The sequence below is a fragment of the Plectropomus leopardus genome, chromosome 14 (genome assembly GCF_026936395.1).
Source record: "Plectropomus leopardus strain MGB_pleo_1.0 chromosome 14, ASM2693639v1, whole genome shotgun sequence".
Classification (NCBI taxonomy): Eukaryota; Metazoa; Chordata; class Actinopteri; order Perciformes; family Serranidae; genus Plectropomus; species Plectropomus leopardus.
Window position 1 is genome coordinate 21,534,425 of NC_142189.1, and position 21,459 is coordinate 21,555,883.

A 21,459-nucleotide genomic window follows, 5' to 3' on the forward strand; every position below is an offset into this window, starting at 1 on the left:
ACATAGTCTCTTGTTTGAAAGCATAATTGCCACACAAAATCAGCCTCTCCTTGTGCAAACACAACTGCTTTTTTCACATTAAACATTATTTAACACTCGGATAAACTGTCTGTCAAAACAACATACTGTCAGCCAGTAGTGCGCTTGAAAAGTAACGGCTATTTGTCTAGCTAACTAGCTTAACGGCTAGCTTATTTACACACCTCTTTTGGCGTAGCGGTGCTTTCAATACCGAGTAAACCATACAGATCCATCTGTAGGATGTCCTTGGCCTTTCCGGACATTTCTGCCAACAGGGAGCTACACTAACAACACAGAAAAGTGACAAATGTAAATGCAATGTCAGCGTTTGGCTATTTAAGCGGTTTGTTGTCGTCCTGTTCCAGGCAGCATGCGTTTGACGTAATCGACCTTTCAACTAGGATGTGCACTGCAACCTGGGAAATGAAGTTTTTGTTGCCGCTCGGCTCAACTGTCGCAGTTGTTATCATAAAGAATGAGCGTTTTTACCATAGTATTTACATCGAAAATAGGTTTAATATATCTTAACCCTTTTTTAAGTCGATTTGTAGTGTCTGTGAGATGCTAACAAGGGAGATCAGAGAAATCAGGCATGTCATGTTTCACTGCAGGCAATTTCATCTCAGGTGTGAAATTGTTTTACACATAATTCATCAGTCACTGAATCAAAAAGCATTTTCAGCTATTTACGTTTGAGCTATATTGGTGGCAAGAGATGAATGGATCCATTTGTAGATCTGCATTTTGTTTTTAATCAAGTATTTGTCTGTTCATTTACTTTATAAAACCTGAGCAAATTGATTTCATAGCAATAAAAGAGAGTTAAAAAAAAACACAAATTTGAAGAAGTATTTTAAAATTAGAATAATTTTGTAACATTTTTAAATGATTTATGAATTATGAAAATTATTTGAATATAGTTTTCCCTAGCTTTTCCCCCCATAGCCTTTTTAGAATAATTTCCTAAATATTCCTACTTCTTGCAACTTGTGAAACTTGTGTTACCAAGTTGCTCATTCCCCTATTCCCATGTACTTGAAAGAAATTGCATCAATTTGCTCGAGGTTTGCATACTTGTGAAAGGTATGTAAAAGCACAAGGAAAGTGATGTTGCTCCAGGTTTTAAAGGGTTAACTGTGATATGTCAAACTTTTTACAGCATCATCACGCTTTGGATTTTTAGGCTGTATCAGATATTTACAATTGGGAGTTAAAAAGAACAGCAGGCCAAAATGATGAATCGGCCTTGATTTATTTTTAATTTTTTCACATGAACCCATGCTCTGTCAAATCTTTATATAAAAAAGTTGTGACATTTAATATTTGAATAGGCTGATGAACTGATCTGCTCAGTTGCAATGCACACTGCCAACTCAAGTGCATCCCTGTCTGTGGGTGTATTAGTTTGTTGTATTCAACAGAGCTCTCTCTGGTGGACAACTTATGTTACAGAAACATTGTATCCATAAAAATATCTGAAGTTCTTTCCTGTCAATGGATCAGACACGTTGTTCAATAAATATTAATACAGCTTACACCTTTGTTATTTTTGGCAGCCAGGCTCCACCTTTGTTTACATTTCAGGCATGGTGAAATCTGCTTAAGCCTCCAGATGTACTTACTAATTAAAGCTGACAACATCTTGTATAAACTGCAAAAGTAAACTGAAAACTCAGAGCTACTGTTAAAGATCATTTCATTTGTGTTGTTGTTGAATTATAATGGCTACTCTGGGTTATATACAGGTTGAGGTCAGTGTGGTGTACAATTCAACATAAAAAAAAACATAAAGTTTCAACACATCTGTTACATATGAAACATACAAATGTTACATATCAGTCATTTGCAGGAACATACAATACCAACATTTATTCTTGTGACTGTGCCAGTCCAAATTTGGATCCATAGACTCTTGAGGGGTCTTTAATGGGCACTTGGGGATAGCCAGTAAGATGAGCAGTGCTAGTTGAATTATAATTTAAAAAAAAATCATTCTTTGACTTGAAGACAGGAACATTCACAAAATATTAAAGAATCTGCTTTTCTGCCAAGAGCATCTTTCACCACTGTTACTATGCTACTACACTGCACTGGTGAACAAACAGCTGCCCAGTCTCACCCAAAATGCAAATCAGCATCTGGTATCTCACAAAAGGGTCCTTGGGACAAAATTTATACCATTTGTATTGAATTCATTTTTGTTTATTAACACTAATAAAATTTCCAAAAGAGAGATGATCTGCTGTTTTTGTTTACAGGATATGGATATGTCTGCAGTTACGTGATAAGCCTCTGTTGCAGCATTTCCCGTAGACAGTGGGATCCATGTCAAGAACATGTCCTGACACGTCACAGAGCATTTCTCTTGTAAAATGTCATAGGCAAATTAAAGACGGAGGGGAAACACAGAGGACATTTACCCCTGAATATTACAAATTGTGAATTTACACCATAAAGTGAAGATGCTGGTGATATTCGATGCTCAAAAAAATAAATAAATAAATACATGTAAAATACAGTAGGTAAATTAAAGGTTACTGTATGAAAAATCTAAATGCCACACGTGTAGATTTCAGGGGGGAACATCCCTTTGAATTAGAATTGTGCATTTAGAAATTGATGCAGAAAATATTCATATTGCTGCTTAAACATTAAAGGAAATTTAGTGTTTGACACTAAAAGATTTCTGTCGGAGGACCCCCACAACCTCCATTTCATACCTGTACCTTCGAATGTTGAACCAAAATATATACCCTTGCTACATATTACAAGGTAAACTCTTCACAAACTGGTTAGTATGTTCTGTCCCTTGTGGTCATTTGACCTCACAAATACAGTAGAACTAAACCCTATAATTCCTGCCACACCCTTGTGTAAGAGGTCCATATGGTAAAAGGTTTCACAGCAGGACTTGTAGGTTAATGGTTGAAAATCACCTGTGTATACATGTAAACATAACCAAAAGTGTAAATGATGTTGACTTTTAACTATTGAGAGATTGATTCCAACTAGGTTTCACGATCCCGTTCAACAAGTTTAGCAACAGAGCTGTGGACTGTAATGAGTGCATGATATTTGCTCAATAGCTTTTGTTGCTCTGTTTAAACAAAGCAGTCTTATGTGTAGCCATTGTTTTCAAAGTGACAGGCTGGGCATGCAGCCACCCTGCATAATCTTTGACTTTGTAACTCGATGCTTCTAATGTGGTCTCCCGATAGAAGCCCCATTTTCCTATAGATTAACAAAACCTCTTACATTTATGACACTTTGGCTCAGGGGACCTAAAGCAGCGCGACATTACAATTATAGTAAAGTTTCTGTTCTCTGAGGCAGTGAAACTCTAGCAAGCTAAATGGCCTCGAGTCACAGGGGGGATGATAAACAATTTCTCAACGAAAAAATCTGCAGCCAAACAAAACTCAGTGTTGTCATGCTGACAATAATAGTTGTGTTATGCAGATACTTAATAAAAAGTTTATGATGTCTTTATATTTTGCAGAACTATACAAACAGTGCTAAGAGAAATACAAAAAGCCAAATAATTAAAAGTCACAATAATCACATTATCCTTGATCCCTGAAATGCAAACACACGCAGGACAGTTTTTTAAGTTCATGAACTTTGTGTTGCTTTTGTTCCTTAGTCATTTTCCATTAAGGCATACTTGGATTCTTAAATCAAAGATAAATAAGGAATGGCTGAATTATTTTCTCCATGCTTTGTTGGTACTGTATATGCCACAGGTTGACTTATGCTGTCTTATCCTGTATTTCTTTTTTTCTTTTTTTTAAAGTAGTGTATCAAAATTGTGGAAGATTTTGTGATCCAAACCCTTGAAGCCTGTAAACAAATCATAGTGGAAAGATTAGGCCTATGTCTGGGTTTCTCCAGATTATACCTGGATTCTGGATCCTGATTTAAATCATTCAAAGGATAATTTGGGATTTAGGTAATAGGCTTATAGGTTTACATAATAGGCTACAGATCTGAAAGTCTGATGTTATGACTAGAAATGCTGGAGCATGTTCCATTGTCCCACAAGGCTCCTCGGGATAGTCAGACACCCTCAAGGTTGGACATAGTGTCTGCATTATCAGAAGAAACCAAATTAACTCAAGAGTATAATAGACTGTAGACTCTGTTACTGCGACAGGCATCTTGTACAGTCGGGAGTCGCAGAACGACTGACTAGAAGAATCAGGGAATCCAAGATAATTTTCCTCCAGCAGGGACTGTCTGCCTGAGGTCAGATCCAGATGATAGGATGGGAAGTGTGGGAGGAGGGCCCACAACAACTGGCTGCATTCAGCATCACAAACAGCTTCAAGTTAGAGAACAGCAGGAGGATAAGACAGGAAATCAGGCAACTGATGTGACTTCAAAATAAACTACTGACCATAGAAAGACCTTTGAGTGTGAATATGCAAAATCTAACAAAATAAATAAATGAAACAATAAATAGATTTATTTTTTATTATTATCAATATTAAATAATCATTACTATTATTTTTATTTATTTATTTATTTATTATTATTATTATAAATATCAAGATTTTTCAAAAAACAAAATTAAGTTGTTCCTCGATTATTTTCAGTTTAATGATCTGTTGTCATTGGTAACCCCTTAGTTCCATGGCAGCTGCAGTTTAACTGACATTGTTGCTATTTTGTTGGCAAAATGAGAAGAAAGCCGATGTGAACAGAGACACATTATGCGTAAATCTAGGATCCAAATACTGCATTGGGGCATTTTCTGTAGGTATTCCATCAATAATACTTTTTTGTGTGTGTATTTTTTGTGTAATTTGAGGCGTTAAATGAGTTTTATTGTGGTTTACTGCTTAGTTAGCCATACTAATGTTAGCTGTTGGAGGCTAATGTGTGGCACCATTCCAGATAACTTTTAATTAAGGTTTTGTTGGGCTAATTTAGCTATATGTTATGTGGAAAACCTTTTTTTTTTGTTTGTGGACTATTTTTTAGTTTACTTGATTGATAACTGGTGATATTTAGTTGAACGTTTTGATTTTAGCCTAGCTAAACTTCTGTAGCTAGTTGGGGGTATTTATTGTAATCACAATCTTTGTTATTTGCTTTGTTTTTGCGTATGTTTGGTTGTTTTTCATTAATTTATTTTATCACCTACATTAATTTGAGGTGCCAAATGAATTTGTATGTGATTAGTTTACTGTTTAGTTTGCCATATTGATGTTAGTTGTGAGAGACTAATGTTATGCTACATTACATTCTAAATTTAATTTAGCTTGTGCAGGGCTAATTTTGTTCTTAGGCGGAAGACCGTTATATTTCTTTTGTGGACTTTTTTATTTTTAGTTGATAGATAACTAGTAGCACTTTGTTTCATCTCTTGATTTATAAAAGGACAATGTCACTAATTTGACAGACAGCTAGCAACGGTTAGCTTTTCTTGAAACCACGGTAACTTTGTACATCAATGATGATCCAACTCAAGTTATTGCATTATATTTTAGGGTGAATTTTATCTCAACCACAGTCTTTGGAGTTTTTTTTAGTTTATTTTATTTATTTTGAGGACCAGATATATTATTAGTGACACTTTTTTTTATCATAAAGGGACATTAACTAACTTGGCAGGTAGCTTAGTTGTATTATTATTATTATTATTTTTTAAACTCTGTTCAGTTTTATTATAGCGACAATCTTTGGAGTTTGCTGTATTTAGCGGTTGGATATTTGCAGTTTTCTTCGAGTAAAACACTTCAAAGCTAAACTGCAAACAGGCAGTTGTGAAATGCATACCCGTCATAGTCTTTATTCTGAAAGTATTTACCGGATGTGTTACCTCAGGGTCGTTGCTGTCTTGACTATGGTTTTGAGGCTATCAGTCTTTCACAAGTGAGTGAAAGCTCAGAGGCGATTTGAAAACGGTGCCATCCGCAAACCACACAGGGTCTGACCTGCCACACAGTGCCGATTTCTTTTAGTCCACGTTTCATTTTCTGCCAGAATAAAGGGTTGTCCGGATGACTGCAAAGTGCTCTCCCATCTGAAACACAGCAAAGGAGGCGGTTCTTCAAGTGTCTTCATATTTATGGAATAATACCAGGTAAGGTGTTAGAGCTCATAGGTGATCTGTAACGATGCAACAGGGCATTAATATGTGACATTTGTCTCAGCAACAGTAACACGCTTTATCGTTTTCTGCTGTCTTTTACTCGCCACAGTAAGGTGACCAGTCCCGTTATGTCCTCTGGTATGTGAGGGGAAATTCGCAGCGCAAAGTATTGATGTTGCACCGTTTATGTCGCTATTTCAGGTCTTTGGTGCACCATAATGGGCTGTGCATGATGCAGAATGGCTAACGTGTAGTTGTATTCTGGTATCACACTCTTGTCGAAACATCCTGGAGGTGGCTGTTCCCTCTAAACCTCCTTGCCTCGGACAGCAAAATGAGGAAAACGGCAGTGAGGGAAAAGAAGCTGTGTTGCCAAAATCCACTTGAACTGGGGTTTCCAGTTTTAAGGCTGTTTGTTGCAACATACGGACTGTCACTCCCATTTTTTAAATTACTGTGCAGATGTTAAATCAGTCTGACAAGTGCTGGAGAAATCTGTAGACATTCTGGGAATACATGAAACTATAAATACAAGATACATTTGTAACTACAGGATGTGTTTGTAGACTTTGCAGGCATGTTGGTCACTCCCTTAAATAGTACAGTGGAAGAGAGGCGGTTTGGATATCATTTAGATGGCTACCAGATGTTCTGTTTTGTAATAATTGCTCTGTGAATGCTGTAGAAGACTTTATAGCATTTGAAAAAGCTTCAGTAACTATCTGTAATTATGCAATCTCCAAGCAGCATAATGTTCTATGTTTAATCATGAAATCCACTCTCACCATTTCAGTTCTCAAAAGGTAGAATTTAATTGTATAATTCCCATCTTTTATCCCCCAGCAATATCTGGTATTTCAGTAGAAGAAAACAAAGTGAGAAGAGAGACAAATGTGCAAACTGGTCCATGAGATTTGTCTAATGTCCTCAAATGTATTCGTTTATTGACTCATTTATTACTGCATTTGTAGAAAAAAAATTAATCAGGCAAGCAAGCCGTGCATATGTCTCACAGGAAATTAATCAGAGGAGATGTTTCTGCGCATTGAGAAGTGTTGATGCTGTTCAGTGGCAGTGGGCTGCCGTGTGGGCGGTTTATCCAGAGGACAGATGAGTGGGTTTGTCCTGTGTGCAGTGATTCAGCCTGCTATTAGCGGTACATGTGGGAGACCTGGCAGACAAGGTCGGCGAAAGGAAAGTTGCTTATATTTGAGGAGTGCCCAAAAGAATGTGCAGATGTTTTCCGTTACAGTCCATCTTTGACACTGTTTCACATGTAACCCAGACATTTCCACAGGAACAGAATATTCCTCTTTTTTTTGTGGGGTGAAATGATCATCAGTAGAAATGAAACTAAAATTTCAAAAGAGGAACATGAGCTGTCACACCCACGTGTTTATCTCTGGGCCAAGTTTCCTGTCCTGGGAAGTCCTTTCCTTCCCTATGAAAAGTTCCTGAGCCATACAGGGGGAGTCACGCTCTTACACAAAGTATTTCCTCTGAAGTGTCTTAAGTTACAACAATGGCTTTGCAGGATGTGAATCCATAAAACAAAACTCTCAGTGCTTTCCAATGGAACCCCATTAGTTTCACAAGTGACCATGACTGTGAAAATTCTCCAAATTGCAGGCGTCAACTTGCAACTTTTGTTCCTCGCTCACACCGAACACAAACACCAAATGTCCTCCTGAATCAGAAAGTGTTTAACCCGCTTGCTGGGCATAACTCCTGATGGTCTGAAAGGGAGGCAGGGATCATTCCATCCATTTTATGGCTAATGAACACAGCTCTTTGAAGAGTACTGAGAAAGCCCATTGTAAAACACCATTGTCTGTCTGCTCGCTGCCACGGTAACACTCGCACACTGGCAGTGGGACTAAAATGCTGCAGTCAGAGCTGACAAATGCCTCGCCAGAGTATGTGAGAGAAAAAAAAAGCGTCATTTCACCTTGACTGTGCAGAGTGAACAGAAATCCAATTTGTCGGATTTTTCACAAGTCATTACTTCTGTGAATTACCTTTTGAGAGGAGAGAGATACAAAATTGGATTTGACTAACATTTAGTTAACTGAGCTCCTTATGTGTAGAACCAAAATGAAACAAAAAAGAAGCAAGAGTGGGGCCTTACATTGTCTGGATGGTAAAATAAAGGACTAGAAAGCCACAATTCCTTTCACGCTGGCTCTGTGAATGGCCGTCTTACACAGCTTTGTGTTTGTTCATGCTCATCACTCAATGTCTCATCTGTATATCTTATGTTTGCCAAGTGTGGAATCAACAACAGGAGACAGAGGAACCACTCATGCTTGTGCCTTTATTGTGAACTACCAAATATCACAACTTCAGCACAGAGACAAAGTATTTTTAGACTCGCGGAGAAAGAAATACCCTTTTTTGGCCCTAGCCCTTATCCTGATGGTTTTATTAGATTGTGGGATCATGTTTATACTAGCAAAATGCATTTCAGTAGGTAGTTTTTAGAAGCTTGGGGGTGAGACAGAATGGTAAAAAGAGAGGGCTTTGCTCTGAGGTTATGCCAGAAAAGGGCACTTTTGGGATCAATGTGCGCATTCATGTCAGTGTCAAATATGTTGGTATAATGTTGTGGAATGTCCCTCCTGCAGTTGTTTACTTCTAGCTGTTCACAAGCGCGCCTTGTGCATGTTTTCCAATGTTTACATCCCGGTAATTATCTTGAAAATACATTTATTTTTACAGCAAATTGCGATACACACAGTCCAGACAAGGTTGAGCCCGGCTTTGAAGAGAGTTTTGACGAACTGACAACGAGCCTCTTCTCTTTCAAGCAGGATTATGTAGGAATGTTTGGCAGAGCTGGTGGTGACTGGACTGCTGACATATCTTTTGCGCATCCACAAAAGTGCAGAGCTATCATTTCCTATTCTGCTTTCCTTTCTGATAAGGCCTTGTTTTGGCCTGTTTCCTCTTGTCTGGATAGCAATGGCGACATTGTGTACTGGACATATCACTGGATATCAATGCAAACAGACTGCCATCTGTAGTCCAAAGCTAACAGAATTTTTTTTTCTGAAAAAAATAATAGCTAAAAGTTGTGACAAAACTGTGAACTTGTTTCCCTTCTGTCCTCCACAGCCATTATGTCAGGGAAGTCAGATGGGAAAAAGAAGTGGGCGGCAGTGAGGGGTCGCCTGGGCTCCTCGCAGGACTCGGATTCCCAGCAGGAGGCCAACCTGGAGAGCGCAGACCCAGAGCTGTGCATCAGACTGCTGCAAGTTCCCACCGTGGTCAATTACTCGGGGCTAAAGCGTCGCCTGGAGGGCAGCGACCAGACATGGATGGTCCAGTTTTTGGAGCTGAGTGGGTTGGATCTCCTCCTGGAGGCTCTGGACCGACTCTCTGGGCGAGGATGCTCTCGCATTGCAGATGCCCTCCTGCAGCTCACCTGTGTCAGCTGCGTGCGGGCAGTCATGAACTCCTCTGCAGGGATCCACTTCATTATAGAGAACGAAGGATACATTCGGAAGCTCTCCCAAGGTTGACTATACCTTTCATTTTGTGAAAAAATTGCCACATTTATTGCACCCATTTCTCCGTATTATGTAACACTTGTAATGTTTTTGTTAAACTGGTCATAACTCTCTGTGACTCACTGTGCAGAGCTGAATTTTCCAGTCATGTATTCGACTTTATGCACAGTGATGAGTCATTAAGGGCTGCTTGGGGACACATCCTTAAAAATGTAGCATCACAGTAAGTTGTGAATATTGGATTTCCCACATTCACACACACACACACATACACACACACACACACACACACACACACACACACATACACACACACACACACACGTTTATCTACAGAACAACAACATCCCCAGAGGGCAAAGTTCAAGTTAAGTAACATAAAAGGCAGTGAAACAAAGCATCCTGCTTTGGTCTACATGCAAGAGAAAAGGGACAAGATAGGGGCTTTTGCTTTGAGAGAAATGGATGGAAAATATGAGAATTCGACCTGTGTTGATGTGTGTAATCATGATGCTTCACAGCCTTGGACACTTCCAACACCATGGTGAAGAAGCAGGTGTTTGAGCTGCTTGCTGCCCTCAGCGTGTTCTCTGCAGATGGTCACTCCCTGGCCCTGGATGCCCTGGATCACTACAAGGCAAGAAAATGAACATGACAAGAGAAAAGTCACATATTTTGGAAAATTGTTACCTGGTTTACTTCTCATGATCCTACATCATCACTCTCAATGTTTATACCCTTAACAATGCCCTCTAGTGGTTGGTTGCATGCAGAAGCATCATAATTCTGTGGAGTGTTCCTCAGTGAAGTTGATGTCTTACACAGTCTTTGATTTCCTCTTCAGGGTGTGAAGACGCAACAGTATCGCTTCAGTGTGATCATGAACGAGCTACAGGCCACAGATAACGTCCCTTACATGGTCACACTTCTCAGTGTCATCAACGCTCTCATCTTCGGCACAGATGACCTCAGGCAGAGAGATAAGATGAGAAAGCAGTTTATCGGTAGGTTCTCCCATTCGGCTCCTATTTTAAAGATCAATCAGGCGCCTAGAGTCCCATCATGAGTAAGGTCAAACTGTGGTAGACTGCAACAGCGTGTCCCCTTTGTGATGAAAGTGACGGCAGATGGGAAAACGGGCCATCAGCAGGAGCTCTATTACAAATATCTCTGTCACCAGGTCTGTCTAAGAATAGGTCGAATGGCCTCATTCTCACTTTGACAAAACGCCTGAGAACTGAGTAAACCTCAAGTGTATAAAGCATTGTCTATTCATGCTTTTTACACCACAACTAGTGACTATTAAAAGTTTTAGTTCACAGGAAATCTTATCACATTTACATTGATTAAATCACACTGACCTTGTGTGGTTTTGATAAAAATCTTTTGAATGAAACTCACTGTCAATCCATGCATTTTCTGTGATGGGTTTTTCTTCTTTATGTCCTGTGGAGTCTGTCCCAGCATATACTGGACAAAAACAGGATTAATCTTGGACTGAGGCTTTTCCTATGAACCAATCCTATTAAGCACTTTGACAAATATGTCATATTTGCAGCTATATAAACCCTCCTCAATTCTTTAAGATGCCACCCACCACCTTGGACCAATCAGCCATTTGTTTGGCCACTCCTCTTGTGTGATTGCTCACCTGTGACTTCCTGCCAAATTCTCCCCAAAACTATTATATGCCACTGTTGAGAGGTGTGTGACACATGTTGGAGATAAATTGTCTTGAAAAACTTCAAATTGAGTGCAGTGATACCCAGGCCTGTGTTTTATTGCCGTCTTGCAGGGCTCCAGTTACTTGATATTCTGCCAAAGTTAAGGTAAGTCCTCCTTCTGTTGTCCACATTTGATTTCGTCAGCCTCTTACAGATTTTATGCAACATATTTACACGCCATTGAGTTCAAGTTTTAGAGATCATTTTGAAGTCTGCGATTATTGAAGGTAAAACGGTGCTTTTAGGAAAGGACATTTGCAATTTGAGTCCGTTAATGACAGTAATTTGACGCTCTTGTCATTGCTTTTAAAAAAAATTGAAAATGGCATTTGAATGTGACAAAGTATCCCCACCAGTAATCTTTGTGTGTGTGTGTGTATGTGTGTGTGTGTGTGTGTGCGCACGTGTGTGTGTGTGTGCGTGTGCGTGTGCGTGTGTGTGTGTGTGTGTGTGTGTGTGTGTGTGTGTGCGTGTGCGTGTGCGTGTGCAGGGAACAGGAAGATGAGGACTTGATTATTCAATGTGAAGCTTTTGAAGAGGCAATGGCTGAAGATGAGGAGGAGTTGCTGCGGCTCTACGGGGGCATCGACATGAGTGATCACCTGGAGGTTTTCACTACACTATTTAACAAGGTACGAGCTGACTGTCCTGCTGTCTTTAGCATCTGCTACAAATAGCTAAGACAGTGCCGTAAAAAGGAGACAGAATGAATAAACGTTTTAAAACTGTAAAATACCTCTTATTGGGCCTCAATCACAAACAGTGCCTAAAACAAATCCTGGATTTATCAATATTTTTTCACCTGAATTTGTTTGTACTCTGCAAAAAAAAAATGATATGCCTCAGACCATGTGTATGCACACACAAAAATTTACTGATGTGTTGGCCAGAATAACAATAAAATTGACAACCTTTTAGCCTCACTAATTATTCTCATCATTAAAATCTGTAACTATAAAAACTCAGCTTACAGTGGAGCATATGAGACTTCTTATTGAAATGTTACAGTTTCCATTGCCATGAAATTGTACATATGTTTCTAATATTAAATGTTAGCCAACTCATTAATATAAAAGACTCTTGATCTACCTGCATGGTGTTTAGATATCTAGCCTTGCTGGGAGATATGCAGCCTGTGCGTTCATGAGGGAGTGTATCTTGAGAGACTGACGTGACACATTTGAAGAGAGTGACGAATTGACTGCCAAAACAAATTTCGCTGCAGCTATCATTGGACACATCGCTCTCACCCGATTCAAGTCTTGTCCACCGTCCGTCTCCTGGCTGTAGGGACATTAGAGTAGGAAACAGCAGATTGGGCTGGGACATATTTCCTTACACAGAGAAATGGGAGCACGCTGAGTGCAAATAGCAGGCACACACCTATCAGTTTAGAATGATTCTGATTCACTAACATATGCAGAGTGGTAAGAACAAAACTGGCCAGTGCCTCATGTTTGAATGTGATGGTAATTTTGCACACTCACTTATTTGGAAAGAACATTTCCACGCACATATTAGTGAATGAGGCCTATTGTCTTTTTGATTCAAATGTAAGTTTCTTGTAGTTTTTATGGTGATGGCACAAATTGTAAGACTTAGGTATGTAAATGTGACCAGCCCTCTTGATTTGTGCATGCAGGTGAGCAGCTCTCCAGCCTCTCTCCAGCTGCTGTCCATCCTGCAGACATTGTTGGTGCTGGGACCAGGCCGCTCTGATATCTGGCTAGCGTTGGAGGCCATCACTAACAGAGCCATACTGCTGGCCCAGGACTGTGAGTCATCCCTGAAGCAGCAATATATTCTCTTTAGGTCGACTCTCTGGAGAGGCTAATGGAGAGGCTAATGGCCTCCTCTGTGACTCAGTGAAGGGGAGTGATTATCCAGGAAAACAGATCATAGAGGCAGTTGTTGACAGAGTCGCTGAAAGCTTTTGTTTTAACGATTTATTGGTTTAGTTTTAGTGATTGGGGGTTCATGTGTATGTTTTTGTTTGGGTTTGTGCTGCAGCTCAGATAGAGTCCAGTGAGAAGATCATGCAGCGGCTGATGTTCTCCAAAGGAAAGAGCTGTGAAGGTCGTCATGAAGTGGACGGGCAGCTCGTGAAAGTGGATAAGGCTGTGCAGACTGATCTGGATCATCAGGACAAAGACAAAAGCGTAACAGCCTCTCAGAAGCCACTGTGTGCCTCTCCTGCTCCTCCCCCTGCGCCCCCACCTCCTCCCCTGCCCCCTAGTATGACTCCTAATAAGTGCCCACCACCACCTCCACCCCCACCTCCTCCTCCTCCTCCACCATTACCAGGAGGGTTTGGTGGACCCCCACCGCCTCCTCCCTTGCCTGGAATACCACCACCACCACCACTGCCCGGCGGTCCAGGCATTCCTCCTCCGCCACCTCCACCACCACTGCCCGGTGGTCCAGGCATTCCTCCTCCGCCACCTCCACCACCACTGCCCGGTGGTCCAGGCATTCCTCCCCCGCCACCCCTGCCAGGGATGGGTGGTGGTCCTCCACCACCACCTCCGTTACCTGGCATGCCACCTCCACCTCCCCCTCCCCCAGGCATGATCATGGCTCAGAGTAGCCAAGTGCTGGGGTACGCTGCACCCATGAAGACCAACCGATGTCCCACCTTGAGGATGAAAAAGCTCAACTGGCAGAAACTGCGCTCTGTTACTGGTGAGTGGGTGCAGCATCCTTGTGAAAGCTCAAATTATTTCACTTTCAATCTGTCATTTATGTTATGAAGGCAGCATGCCCTGGCTGAAACTAATCACAAAAGTGTCAAGCCGACTTTAAATATGCTCAATCACTTTTTCAAGAAAGTTTTCCCTCCATCATTCAAGATATTAGTCACCCCTTCAGGCCCTTTTATATGTTTGAATAGAACAGAATTATGGAAAATGTGAGTGCTGACATTAGCAGTAGGCGTCTGTGTAGAGAATAATTTATCAAGATGGATAATTGATTTGAACCAAACCATTATTCCACATTTAGGTGTTATTTAATGTGGGTGTTGCAGAGGATTACCTAGACTTTTGCTGTGGTAAGATGTTAATACAAAATGTGGAGCCACATGAGCTCATGACAGGTTCCTCTCTTCCTGCGCACACACAGATGGTCACTCCATGTGGGCCTCGGTTCAGAAAGAGCCTCCTCCTCGGGAGCCGGACTACAGTAGTATCGAGCAGCTGTTCTGTCTCCCGGTGACCGAGCACAAAGACAAGGGGGCAGCTGCTCCTGTCAAGAAGGAGCCTAAAGAGGTGTTCTTGGTCAACGCACAACACGGCTCCTCAGAGCTGCAGCACTCAACATAAACACACACTGATTATCAAAGCTGAATAATCAATATGCCTCTCTAACTTCTTTGTTCCACAGATTACATTTATTGATCCAAAGAAAAACTTGAATTTGAACATATTCCTAAAGCAGTTCAAATGGTAAGATGTTACACATTGTTTCTGATGGCTTTTTTAAATAGTTATTTAGTATTTTGTTATTTTCCAGCTCAATATTTTTCACATTCTCTGCCCAGCAAAAATGAGGATTTTGTAGCCATGATTCAGAATGGGGACCGTACCAAGTTTGATGTAGAAGTGCTCAAACAGCTTCTTAAGCTCCTACCAGAGAAGCATGAGGTGTGTATTCTTAAATAAATCCCCATGCTTACCTAGAGACTTGTCTGCACAAGTATCTGTTATTAAGAGCCCGTTTTTAAACGGAAAATACTGAGTCACTTTCTTGTACTTTCATGTAGATTGAAAATTTGAAGTCCTTCCAAGGAGAAAAAGACAAGTTGGCAAATGTCGACCGGTTCTACACCTCCCTACTCACTGTGCCATGGTAACTTTTTCCTATTTCTAAGTGTTAATTATGTGAGTGTTGCATGCTTGATATTCCCATACTTGGCTCTTTATTTACTTTGAATTCTGGCTTATTTCCCCCAGTTATCAGTTGAGGATTGAGTGCATGTTGCTGTGTGAAGAGACTTCATCAGTGCTGGATATGCTCAAACCTAAAGTTGGGCTGGTGGAGGAGGCCTGCCAGTGTAAGTAAACATGGGCCCTCATCTTTATTCACATGCATGCTGTTGTCATTCTGTCTCAAGATAATCAAATTAACCGCACGTCACAAATCTCTCAGCTCTCAGAACAAGCACGCTCATGCCCAGTTTCTGCCGGCTCATCCTTGACGTAGGGAATTTTCTCAACTATGTAAGAACCTCTTCTTTCTCATGTATATATAACGTTCAGATGACATTTAGACAGAGCTTGCATTTTTAATCATCGGTCTACTTCCAGGGAAGTCACACAGGGAACGCCGAGGGGTTCAAGATCAGCTCTCTGCTCAAGCTTACTGAGACCAAGGCCAACAAGAGCCGCATCACGTTGCTTCATCACATCCTGGAGGTACACAGAGTAGCTCACAGCTGCCATAACTTCTTTTTTCTCTCTGTTATGAATCTGTTTAATTGCCCACTGCATGGCTTGTTTTGCAAAGGAAGCAGAGGCGAACCACCCGGAGCTGCTGACGCTGCCAGATGACATAGAGATCTGTGAAAAAGCAGCGGGGTATACAAAGCTTTCACATCTACTTTAGCTCATTCCTTTTTAAATTAGACCTAAGTGGATTTGTGGTATACTTGTAAGAAATGGTTTCAAATTTTGTCCTCAGAGTTAATCTGGACTCTATTCAGTCGGAAGCCAGTGCCTTACTAAAACGACTGAATGACACGACCAAGAAGGTCTCCAATTCTGTGGAAGAGGTCAAGGAGCAATACGCAAAGGTTCTTGAGGTAAGATGATCATCTCTGTTTTGTCTACAAATTGAGCCAAAATTTAATAACACAATAATGTTTTCGATGCTGGATCCAAATCTATCTGTTTTCTTTGCTACAGGAAAGTCTGGAGGCATGTCAAGCTTTATGTGAAAGGTTTACAGCGATGGACAAGAAGAAGGGCGAGCTAGCTGTCTACTTATGTGAAGACTCCAATCAGCTGTCGCTCGAGGAACTCTTTGGAACTATCAAGACTTTCCGAGGACTGTTCATCAAGGCGCTGAAGGTCAGTGAGGATACTGTGTGGATGTTAAGGCCCAAACACACCAAGCCAACATCAAATAACTAGTGATAACAAAGGCCAACTGTTCCGTTGCCTGTGTCTCAGCCAAAAAGTTGCACTCGAACACACTTCAAAGACTACAGCCAACCAACACATACATTCTGTGCCTTCGTTAAGAGTAAATAACTCCATATCAGCAGGTGGCAGTAGTCTGTATTCGTCATTCAAAAAGGAAAACTGGAGGAATGTTGGATTTAAAAACACTAGTAAGCCAGTTTGCACACATCTTTATGTTGAAATAACAAATTATATTTACTGTGAGCTCATAAACAATAACACAAAGAGTTGCAAATTGTTACTGCTTAAGATCTCAGTGGCTTAAATATGTATATATATATATATATGTCTCACCTAATATAACAAGTGCGTTCTGATCTCACATCCTCTTGACTTTAATTGTTTGTTTGCTTTCCTTCTGTATCTCTTTTTGTGCACTGAGTTTAACTACCAATCAGACTAATTTAATTTACCGACAGCCATCTCTGACCCCGAAATGGCTGAAAATCAGCCAAGAAGAGAAGACTAGTGCCAACAGTGCGGGACCCACTCCAAAAACTAGGGCACAGATGCTCAGCGACTTTGACTGACAGCTGACAGTCAGCTCGGTTTGTCAGGGCCCCTTAGTCATTAAATGAGTGTTTTTGTGATATACATTTGGAGGCTTTTTCACACTGTACGTTTATATTGTGTAAGTTTTTGAGTGTTTGTAGTGTTTGTGCATGGACATACTGTGTACTAGTGTATACACACAGTGCATAGTTGCGTCTTCGTCTTGAGTCCGTGGGAAGAGTTTCCTTTGGAACACAAGTATCAATTTACTGTGAAAAAACTGGAATGTTAATATGCCTCTGCTCAAATTATACAAAGACAAATTGCTACATACACACTGTACTTGGCAGTGAGTGACATCCTTACTTTCATGATAACAGGAAAACAAAACCAGAAGAGAGCAGGCAGCCAAGGCTGAGAAGAGGAAGAAGCAGCTGGCAGAAGAGGAGTCCAAGAGACAGAAGGGAGAGAATGGAAAAATCAGTAAGTTGAGAACAGCCCTTTCTGTCTTCTTTTTCTTTTTTCTATTACTGTGAACTACAAATTACTACCTAAGATGTCATTTGAATAACATGTGTTTCAACCTCGCTTTTTACTTCTTTGTTACCAGTCAAGAAAGGCTTTGTGCCACAGAATGACGGCTGCATCATCGACCACCTCCTAGCGGATATCAGGAAAGGTTTCAGCCTAAGAAAGACCAGGCCAAGGTGCGATTCGGAAAGCCCCCCTTCTAGTGAAAAGCATAGGGATACCTGCCCATCTGGTAAGGACAATAGACTGTGGCCTCCATCCGCAGTACGTAGCTCCACCCCAGAGCCGCTTCAGTGCAAGCCACAGCACAGCCTTGCTGCTTTTTTTAGGCTATTTTATGTGTGCTTAAACAGCTTCCACCTTGCTAAGCTAGCTTCAGTGTGTAGTTGCTGTGTCGAGCGACATTTACATTTGTTTGCATGGTGCGTTATTTCGTGTAGCTTTGCTCACTGCGAAACATCACCCCATTTCAATGAAAGCATCAGCCGTAGAGGAATACCTCAACCTACAAATGACCTTTGTGTAAATCAGTTACTCTTGTATGTCTCCGCTGAACTACGACTCCCAAATAGTAAGAAAATTCTTGATGATTTGAAGTTATAGGGATCGAAGTTTACCGCGAAGTTTACAGCTGAACTACATCAAAAAAACATCTTTTTTCACATTCTTGCGAGACTCATTTATCCAGTCGTATGCTCGGTACTTCCCAAACAGACGGTCCTTAACGATGGGAAACTGAATGGAAAGTAAAACAGTAATTTTACCTCGCTGAACGCAGGAGCTGCTGGTCTACCACTGCCCCGATCTGTGGTTTGTTTGTGTTATTGTGTGACTTTGGTGAATCCGAACTAACTTGTAAAAACTCCATTGTCATACATTAACAAACCTAATTTACTGATCGAAGCAATCATGAACCAGCTGCTCCTGTGTTTAAAATGACTTTTTGTCAATGGAGTCTGGCTTTGAAGAAAGCGGAGATTAAGTTTTGCTCGCCGTTGGGTTCCCTGTTTGTTAGGATGTCTGTTTTGGAAGGACTGAGCAAATGACTGGTTAAATGAGACTTGGATTAGGCTGCATAAGTTTGTAAAGGGATGCTTTTACATTGTTTTGCTGTTCCTAAACATTGACCCCTTTCACTGGAATTCTCCATTCTTGGATTCTCTGTTTACTGGAGGCATGCGACAAAAAGTTTTCTTCACTAATTTAACGTAACACAGGTTGAGTGATTGATATAGAAATGGTTATTTTGGGGAGTGAAGTATTCGTTTACCAAGCATACCTTCACCATCAATACAACCCTCTTATCATCCTCAGAAAAAAGTGTGAAGCCTGTAGACGAAGAAGCCGCAGAGCCAGTCACCATATCCGCTCCCACCAAACCTCAGAAAGAGGGTCACCAGCCCAGCGCAGACAAAATGAACGGCTTCATCAGTCCATCAGAAGAGACTCCACCAGCTCCGCAGAGTGTGGTGCAAGACGGCACAGCTCCACCTCCCAAGGAACTCCCAGGAGAACCAGCCATGGCAATCCAGACACCCCTGGAAAGACCTACATCGCTGCAGGATGGGCAACGCCCACAGAAACCCACAGTGCCACCTTTAGATACGACACAACCTCAGCCTCAGGTTGAAGCGGAACATCAGCCATGTCTCCCCACAAACGGCTTTTCAATGGATTCCACCGAGACCAGTGTCTTCAGCCCATCTTCCCTCTCCGATTCTGACCTGCTAGAGGTGGCGTTAGAGTGCACTCCCAGCCTGGAATCAGAGAAGCTGACGCCAGTGGAGCCAGCAGACATTAGTGTGAATGTCCAGATCACGGAATGCCCTTTACCTAACACAGACAATGTGACACAGAGTAGCGAAAGCAATATAACGGGAGATGGAAAAGCTGAAACTAGTAATAAAATAAGCCATTTAGAAGAGACTGCAGAACCAGAGAAAGGTAAAGAAGAGCGGAAATGCGTTATTGTAAAAACGGTCGTGACTACAGTCGACGAGAGCATCAAGGGGTGCGACGTTCCAGATGGATTGCAATCTGAAGATCTGCCATCTGTGTCTGAAGCAGTGCCTCCATCCCATAAGCCTGAACCAAAGAAACAGCAGAGTCTCTTTAAAAGAAGCAAAAAGAAGAGTAACCAAGGTAATCTATCCATTAACCTCAATAAAGAACATGTTTGGTATGCTAGTCATTTGACATGTCTGAAAGGGAAATCTTTATTTGCTTTGTTTTTATTGCAGTTAACATTTTATATTTTATGTATGGGCTTTTTAAGTGTGTGTTCATAAGTATTTTTTTAGCTTGACATGCATTTTTATTAAAGAGTTTGGATGCAGTTTGCAGCACTTGATTTGCAGATTTAATATTGTGAATGGATTTGACTCTGGACAGTTTTGTTTGAATGCTCTGTTTCTGACTCTTTGAAACACAAGGTAACAATGGGAAAGGACACACTAAACATAAAAAAGGCTGTGTGTTGCAGTGAGGTAGGTCAAATCGATGGGATGGCAAACTGTAAGCAGGAACATCATCCTAATGAGCTCAATCACCGTCGAAGCTTTGTCCCAAATAACACGTCATTTGTCGGTCTAACTGGAATTTGGATTTCATTTGTCTCTGTTGTCCAGCTTTTAACCTTTGCTCTCTTTAACACTTTTCCAATTCAGTTATCATCAGGCCAAAATCTTAACTTGTATGTCTTGAGGTGATTCTAATGTCAGTCAAACTTGGGGAAAACTAACCCTAAAAGTACCATTATGTACAGCAATTAATCCTCTTTTAATCAGCTGATCATGTGATTTAACATCACAGCTTTGTGATCTCAAACAGCCTTGCAGTTTGTGACGTCATTGTGAAGTCATCATGGACTTGAGTTATTTCATGAAAGCCGTCACTTTTGTGTCTCTCCTTCCATATTTTCTTGTCCATTCCCGAATCTGCAGCTGGGACCTTTGTTAATCTACTAACGCAGTCTCGTGTGCTTCCTGTAAACTGTGCTTTTTTGATCTGATTTTGATGAGAGATGCTGTATGTGATGCATTAAAAATGTTTTTACCACTAAAAAATAATCTTTTAAGATTTTAAAGCCATTGTATTTATGTTTGTCAGACAACCATGTGAATAAATCTCTGCCAAGTGCAGTCAAAGTTTTGTAAATAGAAGTATAAAAGGCATTAAAGTATTTTTATTGAGATATAATTTGATTCCATCTATTCATTTTAGTCTTTGTTTCCGTAGGTGACTCCAGAAAAAGGAAATCAAGAGGAAAAAGAACGTGTTAATTTTACACATGGAGTTGTGAACTGGAAGGACTATTTTACTTTGTGAGCCTGCGTGAGCACTGACTCCTCCAAGAGGATGCAGAAGTCTTCCTTTTGCAATGATTTGTTGAAGAAGAGTAAACACATCTAAGGCTGGGATCTTCACACCGTGTGAATGCCAACTTGTCACTTTATGTAAATTAGTTTTTGTGTATATGAGTGATTTGGATTCAGAAACTATTCCAAAAAAAAAGTTGAATGTGCTTTATATGTTTTGTATAATTGTTGTAATATGCAGTGAATGTGTTTTTGCTATATTTACAGCACCTTTAGAAGGAAAGATGCAGTGTTGTTGGTGCAAGATATTTAACTCATCAAAACAAAAGTGCTTAAATGTCATGTCTTAATTTCTTTATATATTACCCAGAGCTCTAACAGGAAATATAAGGGGCAGCATATAATGGATTGTAACTTTTAATGTTAGATATATTTTAATAAACGTGAATTTACTGTTCAGCCGTTTGTTTTTACTCACACCGATGGCGAGGCAAGAATAATCAAATAGAATGATGCAAGCTACAGTGAATAAATGTTATAATAGGCTTTAATAGGTGAATGTACCTTCATTCATCGCTGTGATCGCTG

The 21,459-nt window shown here is 40.6% G+C and overlaps 2 protein-coding genes and 1 long non-coding RNA gene across 6 annotated transcripts in view; 1 reads left to right on the forward strand and 2 right to left on the reverse strand.

The window, feature by feature from the left end:
* The window catches only part of dnajc17 (DnaJ (Hsp40) homolog, subfamily C, member 17), a 43,960-nt gene extending 43,532 nt beyond the window's left edge, over positions 1–428 (reverse strand). For both annotated transcript variants that reach the window (XM_042500967.2, XM_042500966.2), the window contains exon 1: positions 204–428. In XM_042500967.2, coding sequence (XP_042356901.1) covers positions 204–284 — 81 coding nt within the window. In that variant the 5' untranslated portion in view covers positions 285–428. The remainder of the gene's footprint in view (positions 1–203) is intronic.
* Positions 429–5,887: 5,459 nt separating this feature from the next.
* Positions 5,888–21,330, forward strand: inf2 (inverted formin 2). Of its 3 annotated transcripts, XM_042500473.2 has the most exons (23): positions 5,893–6,109; positions 9,233–9,634; positions 10,149–10,264; positions 10,472–10,631; positions 11,423–11,456; positions 11,842–11,983; positions 12,994–13,126; positions 13,362–14,033; positions 14,472–14,617; positions 14,733–14,794; positions 14,890–14,992; positions 15,112–15,197; positions 15,302–15,402; positions 15,498–15,568; positions 15,656–15,763; positions 15,855–15,925; positions 16,029–16,149; positions 16,253–16,417; positions 17,404–17,506; positions 17,634–17,786; positions 18,869–19,696; positions 19,987–20,040; positions 20,792–21,330. In XM_042500473.2, exons 2-22 carry the CDS (start codon positions 9,238–9,240, stop codon positions 20,037–20,039), a joined length of 3,825 nt encoding a protein of 1,274 aa, XP_042356407.2. In that variant the 5' UTR covers positions 5,893–6,109; positions 9,233–9,237; the 3' UTR covers position 20,040; positions 20,792–21,330. The 3 variants fall into 3 exon arrangements, with proteins under 3 accessions (XP_042356409.2, XP_042356407.2, XP_042356408.2); XM_042500474.2 differs by lacking the exon at positions 19,987–20,040; XM_042500475.2 differs by lacking the exons at positions 19,987–20,040; positions 20,792–21,330 and having other exon boundaries at positions 5,888–6,109; positions 17,634–17,730; positions 18,869–19,325.
* On the reverse strand, positions 9,641–11,158 carry LOC148187475 (uncharacterized). Its single transcript, XR_015778621.1, has 4 exons — positions 11,029–11,158; positions 10,449–10,594; positions 10,115–10,257; positions 9,641–9,830 (listed from the first exon to the last, which is right to left on the reverse strand). It is a non-coding gene; the product is annotated as an uncharacterized LOC148187475 (long non-coding RNA).
* Positions 21,331–21,459: the final 129 nt, after the last annotated feature.